The sequence below is a fragment of the Pan troglodytes genome, chromosome 3 (genome assembly GCF_028858775.2).
Source record: "Pan troglodytes isolate AG18354 chromosome 3, NHGRI_mPanTro3-v2.0_pri, whole genome shotgun sequence".
NCBI lineage: Eukaryota > Metazoa > Chordata > Mammalia > Primates > Hominidae > Pan > Pan troglodytes.
Genome location: NC_072401.2, coordinates 16,551,580 through 16,574,364, shown reverse-complemented (window position 1 = coordinate 16,574,364; position 22,785 = coordinate 16,551,580). Strand labels below are relative to the sequence as shown.

General features: G+C 42.5%; 1 protein-coding gene across 23 annotated transcripts in view; it reads left to right on the top strand.

The window, feature by feature from the left end:
- PROM1 (prominin 1) overlaps positions 1–22,785 on the top strand; it is a 115,023-nt gene that overhangs the window by 5,337 nt on the left and 86,901 nt on the right. For 21 of the 23 annotated variants that reach the window (XM_003310250.7, XM_009447398.5, XM_063809407.1 and 18 more), the window contains one exon: positions 2,664–3,095. In XM_003310250.7, coding sequence (XP_003310298.2) covers positions 2,876–3,095 — 220 coding nt within the window. In that variant the 5' untranslated portion in view covers positions 2,664–2,875. Of the gene's footprint in view, positions 1–2,128; positions 2,355–2,663; positions 3,096–22,785 lie in introns of all 23 variants that reach the window. The other 2 variants (XM_054682778.2, XM_054682787.2) reach the window with 1 other exon arrangement.

Below are 22,785 nucleotides of genomic sequence, written 5' to 3'. Positions count from 1 at the left end.
AGAAATCCCATCTCTTGTCCAAAGCTTTCTTTGACTTGGAATATTGGTAGTGGGTCCTCTGGCCTCTTGCAAAGTATGTCACCTTCTTCATCATCCCCCTTCCCTTTCTTACAGTATGTGTTTCAGGAGCACCCTGTACTTATCTTGAAAGTTAGTAAGTATGTATCTAGCTCACAAAGTGACACAGCTTGCTCTTGCTCCAGGACACTTAATACAGAGAGGAAGAGTGGTACACTTGGGATCCTTCCAGGTTCTGTGCTGATTTGCCTAGTCTCATGAAACCGCACAAGGAAATAACATATTTTGGCTTCTACGCCAGCACTTGCCCTGTAGCTCTGGAGCAGGCTGTGTTTGGTTTCCACCCACCTACCTGGATTAGGCTGAAGGCCCTGCTCTAAAGCTTTGCAGCCTCCTGTCCGGGGCACTTCTTGCTGCAGGCAGGTTATATGCATTGGTGACTCTGCTGCTATTTCTTTCCCTGCCAGGGATGGTGCCATGAGTGAAACAAGCTGCTCAGCAGGCACTTACTAAACACAGACTACGTGCCATGCCCAGTGTTAAGGTCTGGGGATTGAAAGAAGGATAGGACAGAGTCCATCTTGGAGGCACTTTCTGTCCCATTCCCTTCCCAGATGCTGGAGCCACAGCTGCTTTTAGGATTCTTGTGTCTTTCTCCGTCTCCCAAGGGGTAGGTAAGAGTCTCCCTCTGCCCTGGCTTTCGTCTCTGAGACCCTTAGTTGTCGAAGTGGTGACTTAGGGTGAAGATTTCCATCAGGATTACTTGGTAAGCTTATTAGAAAGACAGGTTCCAGTGTCGCACATGTGTCCAGCCTCAAACGGTGTGGTCCCTAGACTTGAGGCCATGCCCTTCTACTTTGGATTCGGGGTGAGGTGGAGAGGGGGATGTTTGAAATGAGATTAGTGAGTAAATAAGTAGAATATAAGGCAGAGTAAGATATATCTCCAGCGGCAAAGAGAACAACACACACTTGGAGAAGAAATAAGCATATAAGCATATTACTGGATTGCTGGTGCCCCAGTGGCTCGTACTAGAGCCTGAGAGGGAGGGCACTGAACGGACAGTGTCTTGATGTCATAGTTAGATCTTGGACTTTGAAGGCAAACTAGTGTGTTTGACTCTTGGCCGCATGGTTAATTGAAGGGGTGAGTTGCCCCTCCACACCTGTGGGTGTTTCTCGTTAGGTGGAACGAGAGACTTGGAAAAGAAAAAGACACAGAGACAAAGTATAGAGAAAGAAATAAGGGGGCCCAGGGGACCAGCGTTCAGCATACGGAGGATCCACCCCGGCCTCTGAGTTCCCTTAGTATTTATTGATCATTCTTGGGTGTTTCTCAGAGAGGGGGATGTGGCAGGGTCACAGGTTAACAGTGGAGAGAAGGTCAGCAGATAAACACGTGAACAAAGGTCTCTGCATCATAGACAAGGTAAAGAATTAAGTGCTGTGCTTTAGATATGCATACGCATAAACATCTCAATGCCTTACAGAGCAGCATTGTTGCCCGCATGTCCCACCTCCAGCCCTAAGGCGGTTTTCCCCTATCTCAGTAGATGGAACATACAATCGGGTTTTATACCGAGACATTCCATTGCCCAGGGATGGGCAGGAGACAGATGCCTTCCTCTTGTCTCAACTGCGAGAGGCATGCCTTCCTCTTATACTAATCCTCCTCAGCACAGACCCTTTACCGGTGTCGGGCTGGGGGATGGTCAGGTCTTTCCCTTCCCTCGAGGCCGTATTTCAGACTATCACATGGGGAGAAACCTTGGACAATACCTGGCTTTCCTAGGCAGAGGTCCCTGCGGCCTTCCGCAGTGTTTGTGTCCCTGGGTAGTTGAGATTAGGGAGTGGTGATGTATCTTAACGAGCATGCTGCCTTCAAACATCTGTTTAACAAAGCACATCTTGCACAGCCCTTAATCCATTTAACCGTGAGTGGACACAGCACATGTCTCAGAGAGCACGGGGTTGGGGGTAAGGTTATAGATTAACAGCATCTCAAGGTGAAGAATTTCTCTTAGTACAGAACAAAATGGAGTCTCCTATGTCTACTTCTTTCTACACAGACACAGTAACAATCTGATCTCTCTTTCTTTTCCCCACATTAGGGAGGGCACTGAAGGGACAGTGTCTTGATGTCATAGTTAGATCTTGGACTTTGAAGGCAAACTAGTGGGTTTGACTCTTGGCCACATGGTTAATCACCTGTGACCTTGGGCAAGTCACCAGAATCCTCTCTGTGTCAGTTTCCTCATCTGCAAAATGGAATAATGCCTTAAACAAGGAGGACCTTGTTTCTATCTATGAAGCATGGAGAACAGTGCCTGGAAGATAGTAAGTGCTCAATAAATGTTAGTTTCCAAGATCTCAAGCTTTCTCTACAATATCTAGTATTTCCCGAACCCATAAAGGGTCTGTGTTCTGAGTCTGGCCCTCTTGAGAAGGGACCTTCTGTGAGTCATGGCTTTGATGCCAGCGCCTGCCCTGTGGCTCTGGAGCAGGTTGTGTGCTTGGTTTCCACCCACCCATCCGGATTAGGCTGGAGGCCTTGCTCTAAAGCTTTGCAGCCTCCTCTCCGGGCAGCTCCAGGTGCAGGCAGTTTACACGCATTGATGACTCTGCTGCTGTTTCTCTCCCTGCCAGGGATGGTGCCTTGAGTGAATGACCCCCTTGGAGAACATTCTTCCGCATCCCTCGCCTCAAGCCAGCCTCAGACAGAAAACTGAAGATTCAGCAGATCCAGTGCTTCCTGCTCCTCTTCTGCCCAGGAACACGCTTGCCTTCCCCAAGGCTTCCGGAAGCTCTGAGGCAGGAGGCACCAAGTTCTACCTCATGTTTGGAGGATCTTGCTAGCTATGGCCCTCGTACTCGGCTCCCTGTTGCTGCTGGGGCTGTGCGGGAACTCCTTTTCAGGAGGGCAGCCTTCATCCACAGATGCTCCTAAGGCTTGGAATTATGAATTGCCTGCAACAAATTATGAGACCCAAGACTCCCATAAAGCTGGACCCATTGGCATTCTCTTTGAACTAGTGCATATCTTTCTCTATGTGGTACAGCCGCGTGATTTCCCAGAAGGTAAGTGCTGATGGCAGGGAAAGATAGGATTTGTCTCTAAACGCACCCACAATATTGTTTTTTAATGTCAATGCAATCAATATATAATATATTCAGTATTTTAGCGATTGCTTTGCACAGAAGCAGAAAGCATTTAGACAGAAGTTAAGAAGACTTGTACTAGGTTACATAGGTTGCAAGGAATGTTATTATAAGAAATGGAAGCAAACGATGTTGCTATGTTGGTTTTCCACTTCTTTACCTTTCGTTTTGCTTGGTTTTGCTTTGTTTGGGTTAGAGCAATGAATTATTCTAAGGCACTTACGAAAGGTAAAAGTTAGAGTAAAGTTAGGGTAAAAATGCAAATTGTGTGTCATCAAAGGAGAAACGAATAACTATTTAGCAACTGATGGCCACCTCATCGCTTAAAAATTTAACTCTCTTCTGCCCACCACAATATGCAAATTTTGACATTGCTTAGGGTAAGGACAAACATGTTTACTTGATCAGCTGTTTTCTTCATTTCTAAGAGCTTAGGTGTGAGGAAGAGGATTGGCACTTTCCAGAACTGTCATGCCATAGTGCTGTTATTCATCACACACAGTGCTGTTTGTCATTTTCGCCTTCTTGATGTTTGTTGTTTTCCATACTCTTCTGAATTCAGGGTATGTGTTCATAGAAAAGGGATTATGAAAGTAAAAATAGCCTGTGGGAAATATCTGCTACTAGGGTTTGGCACCTAAATTTTTGATTGGCTTAACGGTAAGTCCATCCTAAGCCTGTTCTTTTAGTTACAAAGATTTGATTACAATCATTGATTATAGAATTCGCTGTAATCTTTCTTATCATTTTCCTTAGCTGTTCAGCTACTGTTTGTAAGAGTCCTACTGGTGTGTGTACGTGCCTGTGTGTGAGAGAGAGGGAGGAAGAGAGACAGGATGTATTTAGTGAATATCATCACTTGTTTATATTATGGGGAGTTTATATATTTTCATTAAAATACATTTGTATTGGTTTTTTAACACTTATTTGTCTTAGGGCAATTAAAACAGCTTGAAGTATAGTTGTCAATTTTTGCTAATTTAAATTTCAGTTCACCAAAACAAATCTCTTTGAATGGTTATTGTCATTGAAGAGAATCCTGAACGAATGCTACTTACTGTTTATGTTGCTGTTAAAATACTAACTTTGGAAATTCCAAAGACAGAAGTAGAAAATTAGAGTTTATTTCTTAACATTGGATGCAAATTCACTCTTCTGAATAGACATCTCTTGGCTTATTTGGAGACTTAATATGTGTTACTGAATAAAATAACCTACTAACATTTTTATTTAAAAAAACTCTTTAATTTTTGTCGGTACCTAGTAGGTGTATATATTCACGGGGTACAAGAGATATTTTGATACAGACATACAATGTGTAATAATCACATCATATAAAATGGTGTATCTATCTCCTCAAACATTTATTCTTTGTGTTACAAACAATCCAATTACTCTTTTAGTTATTTCAAAATGTACAATTACATTATTATTGACTATAGTCATCCTGTTGTGCTATCAGATACTAGGTCTTATTCATCCTTTTAAACTAGTTTCCTACTAATGTTTTTAGTCTTTGCTTCTTGGTTTTGTTTTAATATAAAAGGCATAGAATTCAGTTGTCGAATATGAATTTGCAATCATTTCCTCAAAAAGACTGGAAAGCTTCCCGTGTCTCATTCTAAGGCATATCATGTAATTAGTTAATCCCATAATCTCTTTCCATATGTTGCTCTATTTTGGTCCCTTTAGATTTGATTGGAAGGTTTCCTCATACTTTTTTTTTTTAATAAGGAAAAGCAATGTATTTTAAGGTCTTCATTCTGGTGATCAAGTTCGAAGATGTCTTTTAGCTTACACAACTTCCAATGCATTACAAGGTTTTGAACTGCAACAACATTGTTAGACCGAAGGAGGGAACTGAAGAATTGTAATCCTAATGTAATCTGAGGGTATTAGCCTAGTTTGTCTCTTGACCTTCATCAGTACTTATTACCTTGGAGAAGGAAATTCTCAACTTTCAACAGTAGACCAGGGCAGACCAGCATTACCTCTTTGGGAGGAAAAATTATTAGGTTGCTTAAATAATATAATATTGAGTTTAACAGATGAATCTTGGGGTGTTGGTTTTCTTCCATCTTGCTATTTGTTTGTATTCTTTCACCTAGTTACTACATTTCCTAGTGGTCTTAAAGTGCCCACTGGGTGCTTTGCAATGTAGAGGACACATATAAGATAATCATGATTTTTCCATTTGGGGCCAATGCATTTCACAAGTACCAAGTCATAAATAGACGCCCTCATAATTGAAGATGCAAAAAACAAAACAGAAAGAGTGAGAGCATGTGCATGATTGATTCCTATATATTGTTTATTAGTTTAATACCTTAGTACATTAACCAAACACAAGACTTCAGGACAGGTCGTCTGTGGAGTAATATCTTCATGGAAGCTATTCTCCCATAGATATATCCTTTCATTTGAAAGCGTGCAACTGGCCAGTGGACTCTTCGTGCCTGCTGGCCAGATACAGCCGATATATCAATTTAGAGGAATTGCAGTGGAGAAAGAGTTTAATTCAAGCAGAGCCAGCTGAATGGGAGGCTGGAGTTTTATTACTCAAAGCAGTCTCCCCCAAAATTCAGGGATTGGGGTTTTTAAGTATAATTTGGTGGGTAGGGGTTTAGAAAGTGGGGAGTGCTGATTGGTCGGGTAGAAGATGAAATCATAGGGAATAGAAGCTGTCCTCTTGCACTGTCAGTTCCTGGGTGGGGGTCACAAGACCAGATGAGCCAGTTTATCTATCTGGGTGGCATCAGCTGATGCCTCAAAACACAGGGTCTGCAAAGTACTCTGCAAAGTATCTGCAAAGTATCTCAAGCACTGATTTTAGGCTTTACAACAGTGATGTTGTCCCTAGGAGCACCTGGGAGGTTTAGAACTTTGTGACCTCTAGCTGTATAACTCCTAAACCATAATTTCTAATCTTGTGGCTAATTTTTAGTCCTGCAAGAGCAGGGTAGTCATCCGTCAAGAAGCGGTTTGTCTTGGGAAAGGTCTGTTACTGTCTTTGTTTCAAAGTTAAACTATAAACTAAGTTCCTCCCAAAGTTAGTTGGGCCTATGGCCAGGAATGAATAAGGATAGGTTGGAGGTTAGAAGCAAGATGGAGTTGGTTAGGTCAGATCTCTTTCACTGTAATAATTTTCTCAGTTATAATTTTTGCAAAGGTGATTTCAAGAGTAGTGGTGCTTTGAATGCAAAGTTCCAGTACAGGTCAAGGAATAGAAGAGATAGGGACAGCCCTGGAGCCTGTGCTTCCTCTTTTCTTACCATCTGACTGGAAAGTTTTTCACTTTTATATTCTGTGTCCAATCAATTGGTTTGCCAAATTTTGCATTTGAAACTCTAAGAGAAACCCTTCTTGTATCCCCAGGAAGTAAGGCTTTTTCTCAAGTTCCAGCTTAATAAACATAAAATGGAAAGGTCTTATTCAGCTGGGACTTGAGACAAAGCCTTACTTCCTGGGCAGAAGAGATTAGTTTAAATTAGACAAGGAACACAGGTAACCACCCCTGTGTTGACATGGCAGAATGTATTCTAGAACCTGCTGTGGGTATTTCATAAATGCTTGCCTTGGCCTGAAGCTGCAAAAGGAATACTCTACACAGGGGCTTAGGCTCATTAAGAAGAGAGCTGTGCCTTACCTTTGAGAAGAGTCTCTTGTTCATTCATTCAAACCTGAAAGGATATTGGTGGCAGGGTGATCAGAGGAAGTTAGGGACAGGGTGTTCCAGGTAGAGAGTAGGGCATGTCTAGGGCATGTAGGAGACTGTGGTTCCAATATGAGTGTCCTACTCCATTCAGTTTCTTGGAATAATACCATAGACTAGGTAACTTAAACAACAGGCATTTATTTCTCAGAGTGCTGGAGGCTGGGATGTCTAAGATAAAGGTGCTGGCAGATTTGCTGTCTAGGGAAGGCTCACTTTCTGGCTTGTGAACAGCCACCTTCTCGCTGTGTGCTCACATGCTCTTTCCTGGGTGCAGGCTCCTGGAGAGAGGGTGAAAAGAGATCTTCTCTTTCTCTAATCCCATCAGGCACTAATTCCATCATGAAGGTCTCACCCTTATGACCTAATTTAAACCTAATTACCTCTCCCAGAATCCCCACCTCCAAACAGCATCATGTCAGGGGTTAGGGCTTCAACACAGAAATGTCAGGGGACACAGATATTCAGGACGTGACAGAGGGTGAAATAGGTATTCATGGAATAAATTGACCAAAGTTAGGGAGAACCAGAGCTTGAGGACCTTGATCTCCAGGGAGTTTTAGAGAGAGAAGGAAGGTGAGGAAGCCTTCCAGCAGAGGTTTCATTTGTTGGACAAGCATTTATTGAAAGTCCCTGCGTTCTGCGGTACACCTTGCTGGATGCTGTCAGCCATGGTGTACGTGGAATTCAGTTTGGGGAAGAGGACCCATCAACAGCTGATAGGTTAGAGCACAGGGAGGTGGAGGCTTTTGTAGTGGTCTGGAGGGAGGTAATAATGAATTCAAAATGAAACAAAAGGGAATAGGGGAAATGGATGCAGTGTCCATTCCATGTCCCAGGAACTTGGTTTAAATCCTAGCTCTTGCCTGTTAACTGCTGAATGATCTTGGCTAAGTTGTCTAACTTTCAGACCCTTTTTTCTCTTAGACATAAAGTGGATTACAGTTACAGTCAATATGATGCCACGATTGATGTAGGGAGGAGACTTAGGAATCAGAAGGTGTCTCCAGGAGGGATCATTGAACTGTCCTTGCTACTGTTCCTTTAGGAACATTCTACATGGCATTGCCTCGTAAGAAACAGTCCCTTCACTTTTGAGGTTAAGTGGGCCCTGTTCCCTTGGCAAGCCTGACAGTAGCGGAACAGGGTCTAGAAGCCAAGGTTTGGATGTGATGCTAGTTTACTGATTGGTCTTTGCTTCTCTGCAAAAATATCTACATCTGACAGGCTCTTGTTTTCTTGGTTTCTTTGTTCTTTTCTGCAGTTCTCAGTATCTGCTGTAAGACTTACTTTGCTAAGTGTTTGCTCATTTGATTCTTTTGTTAAACAAAATTATGGGAGGTCTTTGTTCTAGACTGGCCCCAACAGACCAGTCCAAATCAAAATGGACTCAATCATGCTAACTGCGATGTAATCAAACTGAAACTTTAAGGAAGCAGAGAGATCCCAAAACAGACCAAATTTTTTTTTAAACTCTTGAAAACAGGAGATTGCATCATAATAACGAAGTCCCCTCTGCTCTAAACTCCACTAAAAAACAAGTAACCTGAAATAATCAGTCAGGTTCTTTTTTTCTATTTCTGTGTCCTTGTTTCCACCTTACAAAACCCACTGTTCTGCTGTTTTCCAGTGGGATTTGAGATGAAATAAGTCCGTTAACGATGGAGACAGAGTGACTTCAATGCCTAAAGTTTTGGTCAACCTCTCAAAATTGCCAAATTTACCAACCTCTCAATCTTGAGAGGTTGATCTAAAGGGGGGAAATTGTTAAAAAATTAAATGTAGCCTAAAGCTGCCTCCTTACATATTTTAAGTTTGGCCTAAATGTTTCTCCATACATAGTAAACTGTGACCTAAACACATTTGTGAACAGACTTGCGACCTACTCTTAAAACAAGTAGCTGAGTCTTACCCAATCGCATTAGCTGAGTTTCAGCCAATCGCAGGTGGCCACTAGTTCAAATCCTGTTCAAATAAAGCAAACACCCAGCTGTATCCCATCTAGCTGTTCCTGTACCTCAGTTGTGTTTTCTGCATATCACTTTCCTTTATCTGTCCATAAATGTTATATGACCCAGAGTTGTTCTGAATGTATTCTGATTCCAAGGGCTGCCTGATTCATGAATCATTCTTTGCTCAGTTAAACGCTATTAAATCTAATTTGTCTAAAGTTTTTCCCTGAATGCTTCCAATAACTTTGGAAGGTAGATGATGGTGGTAGGTGGTGATATTATTTCTTACATTCTCCTCAACAGATTGGAAAACTAAGTCAGAAAGAGGTTACATGTTCAAGGCACACACTAGCTTGTGGCATATTGAGAAACTCCCATCTCTAGGACTAGTTTTATCTCCTATAAAACACAGCTGCCTTGTGTGTATTTTTCTTTTATTTTACTATGATGCTTTTAAAATGACGATGGGTTAGTATGGAAAATAGTAATTTTTGCACGTTAAAAGTGTGCATTGTAAAAGATTGTCTGATGTGGATGATGAGTAGTGCCACTTCCAATTTTATGTGGCCGTGATGAACTTGGCATAAGTTCTGACCAGATCTGAGCTATTCTAATGGAACAAACAAGGAAATACGTCTCCTCTGTTGTTAGTTTCCTATAAATTCTCTAAAATTATTCTCTGCCCTGTTTTGTTTTCGTTTTTGTTTTTTGTTTTTTTCGAGGCAGAGTCTTGCTTTGTTGCCCATACTGGAGTGCAGCGGCACGATCTCGGCTCACTGCAACCTCTGCCTCCCGGGTTCAAGTGATTCTCCTGCCTCAGCCTCCCGCGTAGCTGGGATAACAGTCATGTGCCACCATACTTAGCTAATTTTTGTATTTTTAGTAGAGATGGAGTTTTGCCATGTTGGCTAGGCTGGTCTTGAACTCCTAACCTCAGGTGATCCGCATGCCTTGGCCTCCCAAAGTGCTAGGATTACAGGCATGAGCCACCATGCCCAGCATTGGTATGTTTTTAAATTTAGATTTTAGGATGGTTGGCCTATTTGTAAAAATATTTTAGGTGATTCTGATTTGCTCGTGGGATTTGGTGTGTGTGGGAGTGGAGTTGGGTGAGTTGGTAGAAGTGAGGAAGGTGGGGAGTTAAGCCTTGTTTCCGTGGAATTTGAGAGGCCATCAGGATGTTATAGTGAGTATAAGAGCTCCCTCCATTACAGGTAACAGAATCCTATTAGCTGTAAGGACAAAATTATAACAAATTTAGTTGAAAGATCTCAATTGGCTATATTTGCAATTCTAGAATTGAGCGACACTTTATTCCACAAAATTGAATAAATGTCGCAGTGAGTCCAGCAGAGCCTAGCTTAATATTCAGAAAAAGGGCTGAAGAAGCAGAAACAAAGAACACAAAGTGAATTGGTCACTTCAAAGTTACTTTCCTTGTAAGACAGGGACATGGAGACAGAGCAATAGAGAAATAACTGGTTACATCAAGTGACTTCAGGTTAAGGATTGAAATGGAGGGAGCTTCATTATCATGCCAATAGCAACTGGCCTGTTTGGGAAATAGGCTGCTATCTGTCTCTCCTGATTTCTTGGAAAGCCAGATAACAACTCAGTTTCCATTTGGTAACGTGGAACTTTAGCATGGGTGACTCCATTTTGATTTTTATTCTGCTCTGTTGGGGCCTAGTACAGGAGCCTAGTCCTAAACAGTGGCCTCCTATCATTTTTATTTAAGATAGCCAAGGTAACCAAAAACAGGGAGTTTCTCATCAGGACTCCGGGTTCTCTCAGGGCACTCAGTGACATATGAGCCACCAGGGACCAGCCCTCACCTGGATTCTCTCTGCCTCCTATCTTGGCTTCTCTGTACATCTACTCTGCCTCCTCCCCTACCCTCTCCCTCTGGCTTCCTGCACCCCTGCAGTCCTCATGGTGGAGAACCAGCTTGTCAGCATCATAGGTTTCAGGCCAGCTTCTTGGAGAGTGGCTGGGAGTTCTTTCTTTTTCTATCCCAATTCTCAATTCCCAGGGAGGGCTTCTGGCTCACCCGAACCAATCATAAACCGTGGAGCCATTGAGTCACATGGCCGGGGTTGTCTGTGTGAGCCTGGCTGCTGTGGGCCCTCACTGTCACCATGGCCTCAGAGGCAGAGAGAAGCGGTACCCAGGAAAGGGGCGGCCGAGCGAATAGCCAAATCGACGTGTCTATGCCCATGTCCACGTAGGATCAGGCTCCAACATCTGCGTGTCCTTACTTAATTCAGACAAAGCCAGCATTGTCGCCTTTAGAACATGTGACTCATGCTGGCAATGGGCCTAGCCACCAATTAGGTCACACACAGAGGAAAGAACTGATATCTATTGATCCTTCCTCCTCCATGTCAGTCACTCTGCTGGGCAACTTACAGCTGCCATCCTAACAGTCAGAATGGCAAGCACCACCGTGTGCCCGCTTTCAGGGATTTAGGTGAGTCAACAGCACCAGGAGCTAACTGCTGTTATCTCATTTTACAGAAGAGGAAGTCGGGGCTCAGCGATCAAATAACTTGCCCCAGGTGCTAGAGCTGGTCAGTGGCAGAGGCAGGGTTTGAATACAGGCAGACTTCAGAGGCAAGTCATAATTGCCACTTTTCTTTCGCTGATGAAGAAAGTGAGACTCAGAGGCTAAGGAGTGTCTAGGGTCACACACCCTGATGGCTAAGAGGCCCAGCCAAGGTTAGACCTGGGACCCTGTGCCCTCCAAACGTAGGCTCTTCCCTCCGTGCTGCACCCTGTTCCCTCCATGGAGGAGGAGATCCGTTGTATAGATTTCATTTGACGTCCCCAGTGACCTGTGAGTGGGTGGGTTTGAGTGGGAGGTGACGTGTCTGCAGATTATAATAGATACTTCTAATCTTCCTTGTGTGTCTTCACTTTCATAGGACAGTCTTTTGTAACCAAACTGAAAAACTCATCCTGTAGACTTTTAGCCTATTATCTAGCCTACAAAGTCCCTCTGAAATAGGGTCCTATCTTGCCCTACATAAATAATCGAGGCAGGCTGTGCACAGCTGGGAAATATCTGGCAAAAGACACCAGAAGCAAAGCTTCCTGCTCTGCTGGTCTTCAGCGATGACGTCCTTTCAGGAGGCCTTCAATACATGCAGGAAAGGGGAGGTTAAGTGTGAATGTAAATACAGAGAGGCCGCCCAGCAGCTGCTGCATGAAGCCACCATGGTATTAGATAGCATTTGTCCACTGGGCTTGAGCAGAAATGAAGTCTTGAGATTTACCCCTAGAGAAGTGGCGGGAAAGTGTGGTCTGCAGGGTGGTGCCAGGTCAGAGCCTAGAGCAGGATGACTTTTCCAGGAGAGATGACACAGGTGGCCTGTGCCTGGGATCAAGATTCAGAAAGGAGCCCCAAACTCAGTGGCCCTGGAGTCACTGCCTAGATTTGAATCCCAACTCTGACGTCCACTAGCTCTGCATTGCACAAGTTACTTAATAATCTCTATTCGTTAGTTTTCCCTCTCTAAAGTGGAAATGATAATAATAGTACCTGCTTTTCAGGTCATCTTAATATTTGTTTAGGTAAATTATATTTATAAAGCATTTAGAATAGCGCTTGGTAGATACTGTTTGTCAAATAAAATATGAATGTATAAAATCCATATTTATTAAAAGCTTTGAAATTAATCTCAGGTCTTGGTGATGACATGGACAAAAAAAGAAGTATTTATTTGACCTTTGCTTTATTGGTTTCCTAGGGCAACCATAACACATTATCACAAACCAGGTGGCTTAAAATGGCAGAAGTGTACTCTTTTGTGGTTCTGTAGGCAGGAAGTCTAAAATCTAGGTGTGGGCAGGGCCACACTCCATCTGAAGGCTCTGGAGGACAATCTTCCTTGCTTCTTCTAGCTTCTGATGGCTCCAGGTGTTCCTTGGCCTGGCCAGGATCACTCCTATCTCTGCCTGTCTTCACAGGACCATCTCTGAGTCTCTTCCTTTCTAAGGACACCTGGCACTGGATTTAGGGCCTACCCCAAGTCCAGGATGATCTCATCTCAAGATACTTAATTATGTCTGCAAAGAACTTTTTTCCAGGTAAAGTCATGTTCACAGGTCTTGGGGTTAGGACTTGGATCTGTCATTTTGGGGAACACCATTCAGCCTGCTACTCCTGCTATATTCTTATTTAGTTTTTCAAGTAACTTTGTGCTGCTCAGAGATATTAAGCAATGCACCCAAGGTCATATTTCTTGAGAAAGACAGAATCAGATTGAAACCTGACTGTCTGATTCCAAGTGCTTATTTCACTTCTGCAGATGTGTAGCAAGCATCTACTGGGCACCAAGCCTGACGCTGTTTGGCAGATGGTGTTGACTGGGTTCCCTTGCTCTCAAAAAGCTGACATTCAGCTGAGGAGACCTCCACCTCCACAATCAGCTGTAGCACAGGGCAGGCTAGTCTGTGCTTACTATGAGGTATGAATAGTGTTCACAGCTGTGTAGAGGAGGGATTGGTCATGGTGGGGGCAATCAGAGAAGGCTTCCTGGAGGAAGTAGCATTCAAACTAAGCTATGAGTGTGTGGAAGAGTTCAAGACACAGAGAACATTCCAGGTGGAGGGAACTGAGGCCTAAATGATGCAAGTTGAGACAGGCTCATAGGACATGGCCTGGGGAGCAGTGAGGCTGGTTCCCTGCATGTCTGGAAGGTTGTGAGGACATGGGCTGGGGAGTAGCTTGGAGGCATATGGCATGCAGGCTCTGGAATGTCATGCCGTCAGGGTGCTGCAGACAGTGGAGATTGAGCATCACTCAGAAGAAAACCTCTAACCCTGCCAAAGCAACATGAAGGAGGCCATGGGGAGCATGGATTGGCCACTGAGTTTGTTTCTGGAAATTCTTGTGTGTATTTGGACACTAGTGGCTTAGCTCAGTCCTATTCAAAGTGTGGCCTTTGGTGCCAACAGCATCAGCATCACCAGGGAGCTTTTTATAAATGCAGATTCTTGGGACCCATCCCACACTTAACTCAATCAGAATTTTCTTTTCTTTTCTTTTTTTTGAGATGGTGTTTCTCTCTTGTCACCCAGGCTGGAGTGCAATGGCATAGTCTCGGCTCACTGCAACCTCTGCCTCCCAGGTTCAAGTGATTCTCTTGCCTCTGCTTCCAGAGTAGCAGGGATTACAGGCGCCCGCCACCATGCCTGGATAATTTTTGTATTTTTAGTAGAGACAGGGTTTCACCATGTTGGCTAGGCTGGTCTCGAACTCGTGACCTCAGGTGATCAGCCCACCTCGGCCTCCCGAAGTGCTAATTTTCTGTTTTTTTTTATTTAAAAAATATTTAAAATATTAATGTTAAAGTATAATATGCATACAGAAAAAGTATGTGTAAGCTTACAGCTTGATGACTTTTCACAAATCGCATCCGTGTAACTAGTACTCAGATTGTGAAAAAGAACCATCCCACGGAGGAACTGCCTCTTGTTACCTGGTCACTGTCTCCTGCCTCCTCCCAAGGGTAACGCCCGCCTGACTTTCCGTAGTATAGATTAATTATTCCTGGTGGGATCACACGATATATACTCTTTGGTTTCTGGCTTCTTTTGCTCAACATTTTGTGAAATTTATCCATATTGTTATGTGTAGTTGTAAATCTTCATTCTCATTGTTGTATATTATTCTATTATGTGAATATACCATTGTGTGTTGATCCCCCTACTGCATTGGCATTTGAGAGGTTTTTGGTTGGGGCCATTATGCTTAGTCCTGCTATGAAGATTTTTCCTATGTGTTTTAGTGACTGTATGTACACATTTCTGCCGGGCATATATCTAGGAATGAATTGCTGCACTATGGGGTATGCATTTTTTTCATCTCTAGTAATACTGCCAAAAAGTTTTCCCAAGTGCATATGCCAAGCAAATTTTTAAAAAACATTATTATGGAGAATTTCAAATATGTATAAAAGTAGGAGAGTCTAATGAGTCCCTATTTATCCATCACTCAGCTCCAACAACTTTCAACTCATTACCAGTCTTACTCTTGTTCTACCTCTATTCACTCCTCCTACTCCCTTCTTTTACATTGAAGCAAATCCCAGTTGTTTTGTCATTTCATCTGTAAGTATTTCAGAATGTGTCTCCAAAAATAAGAACAATGCTATTATATGTTGTGGAAGTTAACAGTATATCTTCATTATAATCAAACATTCAGGAAATGTTCAGTTTTATTGATTTTCTCATAGCTGCATTTTTAAAAGTTTTTTTTGTTTGAATCAGGATACACATAACGTCCATACATTGCAATTGGTTGATATATCTCCTTACATCTATTTATTATTATTATTTTGTTTGAGATGGAGTCTCACTCTGTCACCCAGGCTGGGGTACACTGGCGAGATCTGGACTCAGTGCAACCTCTGCCTCCCAGGTTCAAGCGATTTTCCTGCTTCGGCCTCCCGAGTAGCTGGGACTACAGGCGTGTGCCACCATGCTTGGCTAATTTTTGTATTTTTGGTAGAAGCAGGGTTTTACCATGTTGGCCAGGCTGGTCTCGAACTCCTGACCTCAAGTGATCCCCTGCCTCGGCCTCCCAGAGTGGGGGATTACAGTCGTGAGCCACTGCGCCCAGCCTCCTTACATCTATTTTTGATTTATAAGGTGCACCTTTATGTCTTTTTCCCTCTTGCAATTTATTTGTTGAAGAACAAAGTTGCTTTTCCTACACTATTTCCCTTAGGCTGCATTTTGCTGGTTGCACCTTTATGGTGTTCTTTATCATGTTCCTCTGTCTACTGCATTTCCTGTAAACTAGTACTTATAGAGATCAGATTCAGGTTCATTTTGGGGGAAAAACACCTTTATAGATAGTGTTGTACATTTACATCAGGAGATGGATAGTTTCTGGTTGTATCTTTTGTGACGTTGGCAGTGATGATGATCACTGTCTAGATTTATTCATTCATAATGGGCCCAATTCTTTCAAAATCATTCACAAACATGCTCTCAAATATATTGCAACTTTTAGGGGAAAAGGGGGGATACTTTGCATATTTTGTAACTTAAACTTTTTACTTAACATTATATCACGGGCATCTTTCCATGTCTGTTCCTAATAGGGTGTTGCCTAAATTAAGAAAGTTTTTTAAGTAAAGAACTTAAAACATTCACCAATCTTTTGATGTAGAGCCAAGGCTTAAAATTTGTTTTTGTTAGGCGTTAATTGTTAGAAGTTTCAAATTTAGTGTTTCTGATATAAATCATACTCAAAATGCATCCTTTATAATTTGTGGTTTCTTTGTTTTGGTTTCTTTGAAGTATAGCAAAAACTAAAACACTTAGAGTTCAGAGTTCTAGATTTTTAGTTTGTTGTTTGTCTCCCCAGACTTTTAAAATTTACTCACATGTAATTTCATTCAAATGACTGGCCTTTAATAAGTCTTTATAGGACATTTGACTTAGGTTTTTAATGCTCCTTCTCTTTATGTTCATGGGTCTTTAGTTTGTGTAGTATTTATTTATTATTCATTAACAATTGTGCTTACTATACAGAAAGGGGCCTGGGAGCAAACCCAATGTTATGGGTTGAATTGTGTCACCCGAAAATTATGTGGAATTTCTAACCCGAAGTACCTCAGGATGTGACCTTATTTAGAAGCAAGGTTGTCGCAGATGAAATTTGTTACTTTTAGGTCATACTGGGGTAGGCTGCGTCCTTAATCCAATATGACTGGTGTCTTCTTAAAAGGGAAATTTGTGGCCGGGTGCGGTGGCTCACGCCTGTAATCCCAGCACTTTGGGGTGCCGAGGCGGGTGGTCACGAGGTCAGGAGATTGAGACCAGCCTGGCCAACACGGTGAAACCCCGTCTCTACTAAAAATACAAAAAAATTAGCCGGGCGTGGTGGCAGGCGCCTGTAGTCCCAGCTACTCCGGGGGCTGAGGCAGGAGAATGGTGTGAATCCGGGAGGCGGAGCTTGCAGTGAGTCAAGATCGCGCCACTGCACTCCAGCCTGGGCGACAGAGCGAGACTCCGTCTCACACACACACAAAAAAGGAAATTTGTAAACACACACAGACAGGGAGAATGCCAAGGGATGATCACACTGCTACAACTCAAGGAACCACCAGAAGCCAGGAGAGATCTCTAACAGATCCTTCTTTAGAGGCTTCAGAAGGACCATGGCCCTGTTGACACCTCGATCTTGGATTGCTAGCCTTCAGAACTGTGAGACAATACATTGCCAGTCCGTTGTGGTACTTTGTTACAACAGCACCAGAAAACTAATTCACCCCGTAAGTGGATAAATGAGCTGTATTCGCAGAGGGCCAAGAGCATCCGACAGAGTGGTCACCTCATGGGGAGGGACAGAGCACAGCCATGTGTTCTGAGGGACGGAACTGATGTCCATGTCATCTGGTCAGCCGAGAAAGTGGGCTTTAGCTCCTGGGATCTCTATTCTACATATTCTATTGTCTATACATACATTTGAATCACATTATCTATTTAATCATGAAGATTCAACTCCATGTGCTGAAAAGGAAAAAGTGGAATAGCTTAAATAGTACACATGATTCTTCCTACTGTTCTACAGCTAGATCACATAGTATTCTAGAAGAAGCCCTTACTCTCAGGGTTGACATTCTGTTGTTGTTGTTTCTCTGTAGTCAGCTGATAATGCATCTCTCCTTTCTTAAAATCCTAATGATTCATTTAAGTCTCTGGATGAGTTCCAGTGGGGGGCTCCATTTTTCCTGTAGAATTCAAAGTGCCTGGATTTTGTGATGGCTGTTTCTATTTCAGGGACTTAACAATTTATTTCCAAGATAACTGCTTGTTACTTACATGGGAAAATTCAAGTTTATAATACTTAAGCCAACAGGAGTCCCCAGCTTAACAGTAACTACTTAATAGTAATTAAATATCTGCAAAGAGCTCAGGGGCAAGGGACAACTGTGACGTGAGGAACACTTTGTGTGATGCAGACCAAAGGTGACAAGGGCTCCTGGGTATACCCGAAATGAGAAGACATAGTGTTAAATTAAATCCGAATCATCGAATGGGCTCAATTATATATGTTGCTTTCGTGTTCAATATTTGCTAAAATAATTTCAAACTAAGTTTATTCTAAATTTTAAAACAATGTATATATATGTTGGGAAAAATGCAAATATCACTTAAAGGATGAAAAAGTAAAAGTAAAATAACCCTACTTCACTCTCCAGAGGTAATTAATGATCACCAAGTTTTGTATGCCACCATTCATTCATTCGTTTGGTAGATGCTTATTGAGTGCCAGGCTCTGTTTTAGGCTCTGGGAAATAAACATCCACAAAATGTTTTAGACACACATGCACACACACACACATATTTTTTTTTCAAAAGGAATTATTTGAGAGCCCAGGAGTTTGAGACCAGCTGGGCAACATGGTGAAACCCCATCTCTACAAAAAAATGCAAAAATTAGCCAGGCGTGGTAGCATGTGCCTGTAGTCCCAGCTACTTGGGAGGCTGAAGTGGGAGGATTGCTTGAGCCTGGGAGGTAGGTGGAGGTTGCAGTGAGCCGAGATTGCACCACTGCACTCTGGCCTGGGCAACAGAGTAAGACCCTGTCCCAAAGGAAAAAAAAAAAAAGGAATTATTTGACATGCTCTTCTGCTCCTTGCTTTTAAAACTTAATATATCTGGTAGATAATTCTAGTCATGCGTTTCTCTTTAATTTGGGAAAAAAAATGCAGGGATAACCTATTTATATGACTGAAAATTCAGAAGTACAAAGGAATATGCAGTGTGAAGCTTCAGTCCCATTCCCGATTCTCGGCCACCCGCCTCCCTTTATAGGCAACCATTGTTATCAGCGTTTGTGTGTGTCTGTGTCTTTTCAGACCTATTTTATGCATGTAGAAGCCAACATGTGTATATGGTCTGGTCTCCATCAGTGAAAAAATACTGTATATATTACTTGGCACCTTGCTTTCTTTTTAAACATACAGCTTGATTATTATTTTATATGAGCACATAGAGAGCCCTCTCATCCTTATTTTTTTAGATCTACCCCTAACAGTCTTACTACCATTTTTTTAAATTGCTGTGAGGTAGTTTATTATTTATCAATTAATTTCAACCATTTTGCTGTTATATACATTGTTATAAATTATTTTAGTTATTTCACAAATATGCAAGTATATATATGGGGTAAACTCCTAGAAATAGAATTGCCAGGTCAGTTTATAATTTCATGAATTTGCACTGAGTGACTTTTCACTGAGGCTGGACTGCAGTGACACAATCGTAGCTCACTGCAGCCTCCACCTCCTGGGCTTAAGCGATCCTCCCACCTTAGCCTCTCCAGTAGCTGGAACACAGGCATGCACCACCCCACCTGACTAATTTTTTTATTTTTTTTAGAGCCAGGATCTCCCCATGTTGCCCAGGCTGGTCTCGAACTCCTGGGCTCAAGCCATCCTCCTGCCTTGGCCTCCCAAAGTGCTGGGATTATAGATGTGAGCTTCTGAGCCTGGCCAGTTTGCACTTTTGATAGATATCACCTAATGGCACTCCATAAATGTTGAACCAGTTTACCTATACATTAGAAAATTGCAGAAACAGCTCACTGAATTTTGTCTACTGTCTTGTTGGGTGGACATCATTTCTATTTTATGTACATGGAAATGGAGGCTCGGAGAGGGTAACTCACTTAGCCAAGGGTCACATAGCTTGTGAGTGGGCAGAGCAGGAATTTGAACTCATATCTGACTGATTTCAGAATCTTGTTTTTTTCATTATCCTCTTAGACTAGGCTATTACATAATACATTTAGGAGGGTTGAACAATGCATTCCATGAAAATGCTTTGTAAGTTCCAGTACTTCCTAGATGTCTAGAAAGGAAAAACAAGTGGAGTGATTCTGAACATTTGATATAAAGGTTCTGTCCAGGTATTACTCAGTGGAGTTTAGCCCATTCCCAAGGTACCTTTTTGGACACTGTACTGCTTGTTTTCCAGGTGTGTCTTCCCTGCTGCAACATGACTAGGCTCCAGAGTTAAGAGCTGGGCTTTATGGCTCCTAATGTGCCTTTTAACTGAAAAATTATCTTTGTTTTGTTTAGTTTATTTTTAGTAATTCTTCTATTTTTGGAAGCTTATTTACTTTTCTTTAGCCTTTTGAGGTAAATTATTTTATTTTTATGCTTATTTTCTAATAAATGCATTTAAGTCTGTAAAATTACTCCTGAGGACAGTTTTGGCTTCCTCCTCTAAGTTTTTAAATGCGGTGTTCTCATTTTTTTTTTTTTCCTGGAGATGGAGTATCATTCTGTCGCCCGGGCTAGAGTGCAGTGGCGTGATCTTGGCTCGCTGCAACCTCTGCCTCCTGGGTTCAGGCAATTCTCCTGCCTCAGCCTCCTCAGTAGCTGGGATTACAGGCATGCACCACCACGCCTGGCTAATTTTTGTATTTTTGTAGAGATGGGGTTTTACCATGTTGTCCAGGCTGGTCTTGAACTCCTGACCTCAGGTGATCCACCTGCGTTGGCATCATTTTTTATTTCTGATAGTTTATCATTTGGGTTTTGATTCCCCTCTTTACTCATTTGGCTAATAATATTGAATGAATTTTATCTTTTTGAAAAGCAGTGATTTTTTAAAAAGTATGAGTTGTTATAGTTAGTTCAGTAAAAAATGTTAAAGCCTTCAATGGTTGTGTTCTGAAGTCCACTGGGCTTTGTCCTGAGCTGTGAGCCGGATGCCTAGAGCGATTCATAAGGCCCCTTCACTCTCTCCTCATTGTTTTCTGGAACTGCACAATGAAACCTATTCCTTCCATTACAGTTGTTGAGGCATTTGTTGATTATGTCCCAGTTTCCTCTTTGTGAGAGCCCTTGGAAAAAAACCTTCTTTCTAGTCTTTTTTTCCTGAACAATTGGCCTGGACAGTTTCAGGTGGCTGCTACTGGGAAGTTTTGAAACAGTGAATCACCCTTTGCCACAGGTATAGGACTCTGCTGTACCTTTTGCTTTGTATGTTCCTTGTTCAGCAAACAGGTAAGGAATGAATGCTGTGGGGGATGGAACCATCAGTCAGAGAGCATCTGACTCTATGGAGCTCCTGTTTCCTCTTAGGTCCCCGGGCTTGCTTTTCTTTCTTTTTCTTTCTTCTTATTTATGTTATCATAATTCTATATGTATCTCTGTAAACCTAGGTAGATATAAATAAAAAGAAAAATCCTAATCTTTCTTGAGTGGGATTAAAATAAGAAGAGTCGATAATTTAAAACTAGAGAAGGGAAGTAGAGAAGATCTGTTTTCCCCATCAGCCTGGATGAAAGAAGTTTCTTTAGCCTTACAAGGAGAGTGGTGATTAGTTTACAGAAAATGGCTGGAGAGACAAAGATTCTGTTTAAGAAGCCTGTGGAGAAGAAACTTCTTAGCCCACCCTGGGAGCCAGAAGGTGGTGATGTGACTATTCACATTTGGTTTTTCCTTAGCGTTGATTACTTCATGTAGGAGTCTCTAAGTTCCCAAATTATGATTTGAAATGTTTCAATCTGATGCTGTCACTGATGAAATTAGGACATGTTTACTAATTGAGATGAAGGCTCTCTTCGAACCTGACTGCATCCTGGGAAAGAGGAGGTTGTATACGTTTTTATATCCTCTTGGAAACTGGCTGACCCAGAAGCTCAGCCTAATGAGATTTGGACAGCAGGCTTCCAGAAGGGTGATTGATTGTGACATGCTGAGTTTTATGTGCCAGATCTGTGTACAAATGACTGACTACCCGGATGCCTGCCTGGCAAGGAATTGTGTTTCTTTAAAGAGCCATTCCAAATATAACTTGTGCATAGAAATAAAACTGAGAAGAAATGAGTATCTCCTTCTGAAATTCAAGTAAATAGCTCCCTGACTTCAGAAATGACAGCTTCCTAAGCGTTGTATTGCAAAAACAGGAGCAGGCCAGTCTTCCTGAAGACTAATTTGCTCGCATGGAAATCACATGCTCTCGTGTGAGAGTGTATTTCAAATCTGTCCCCTTCTGACCACCAGGACTGCCCTCTCCCAGCTGAGGCTGCCAGTCCCCTGGACCATGGCCAGGGCCTCCTAATGGGCAGAGAGAATGGGCAGCAGCTTGCAGTAGTAGCCCCAAACCCCTGTAGTAGCTAGGCCAGCGGACTCCCTGGAACATGCCAAACGCTCCTCAGCCTCAGACCCTTTGCTTCTCTGCCTATTCCCTTTGCCTGGACGACTCTTCTGCATGGCTCGTTTCTTTTTTTCCTTCTTTCGTTTTTTTTTTTTTTTTTTTTTTTTTTTTTTGCATGGCTTGTTTCTTTCCAGCCTTTGCTCAAATGTCATCTCAGAGGGACAGATCGTCTTCCACCCCAACACCCCTCACCTTGCTTCATTTTTCTTTATAGCATTTATTCTGGTATTACAATAAATATTTGTTTATCTCACTTGATAGACTCTAAACATCTTGAAGAGGGGAACACTATTGATTTTGTTCACTCCTCCATACAATAGCCCCAGAATCTGGAGTGGTGCCCACAACGCAGCAAGTACCCCATAATTGTTGCGTGCATGAGCGGATACACTCTTGTGTACCCTCTCAGGGCCCCCTCCTCTTCCCTTTGTGAGCACCCACAGTCCTGCGTTATAAAGATCCTCTTGCCCTCCTCTCCCACCATGGTTGTTGTTTGGTGGAATCCTAAGTCTGGTTGCAGCGTTTTCTGGTTACTCCACTTCCTCAGGCCTACACCCAAGTGGCCGACTGCTCCTAGAAACCATTGTGACTGTGCCCGCTGGACTCTCTTAAATGAATATCCACAGCCCCCACGAGGATGCTCGTACTCCTGACAGCTCTGACCTGTTTCTCAGTCAATCCTCTTTCCTAACCCCCTGCTTGCACACGTCCTCTTCTCTTCTCAAATCTCTACCCTGAACTCTCCTCTGCCAGC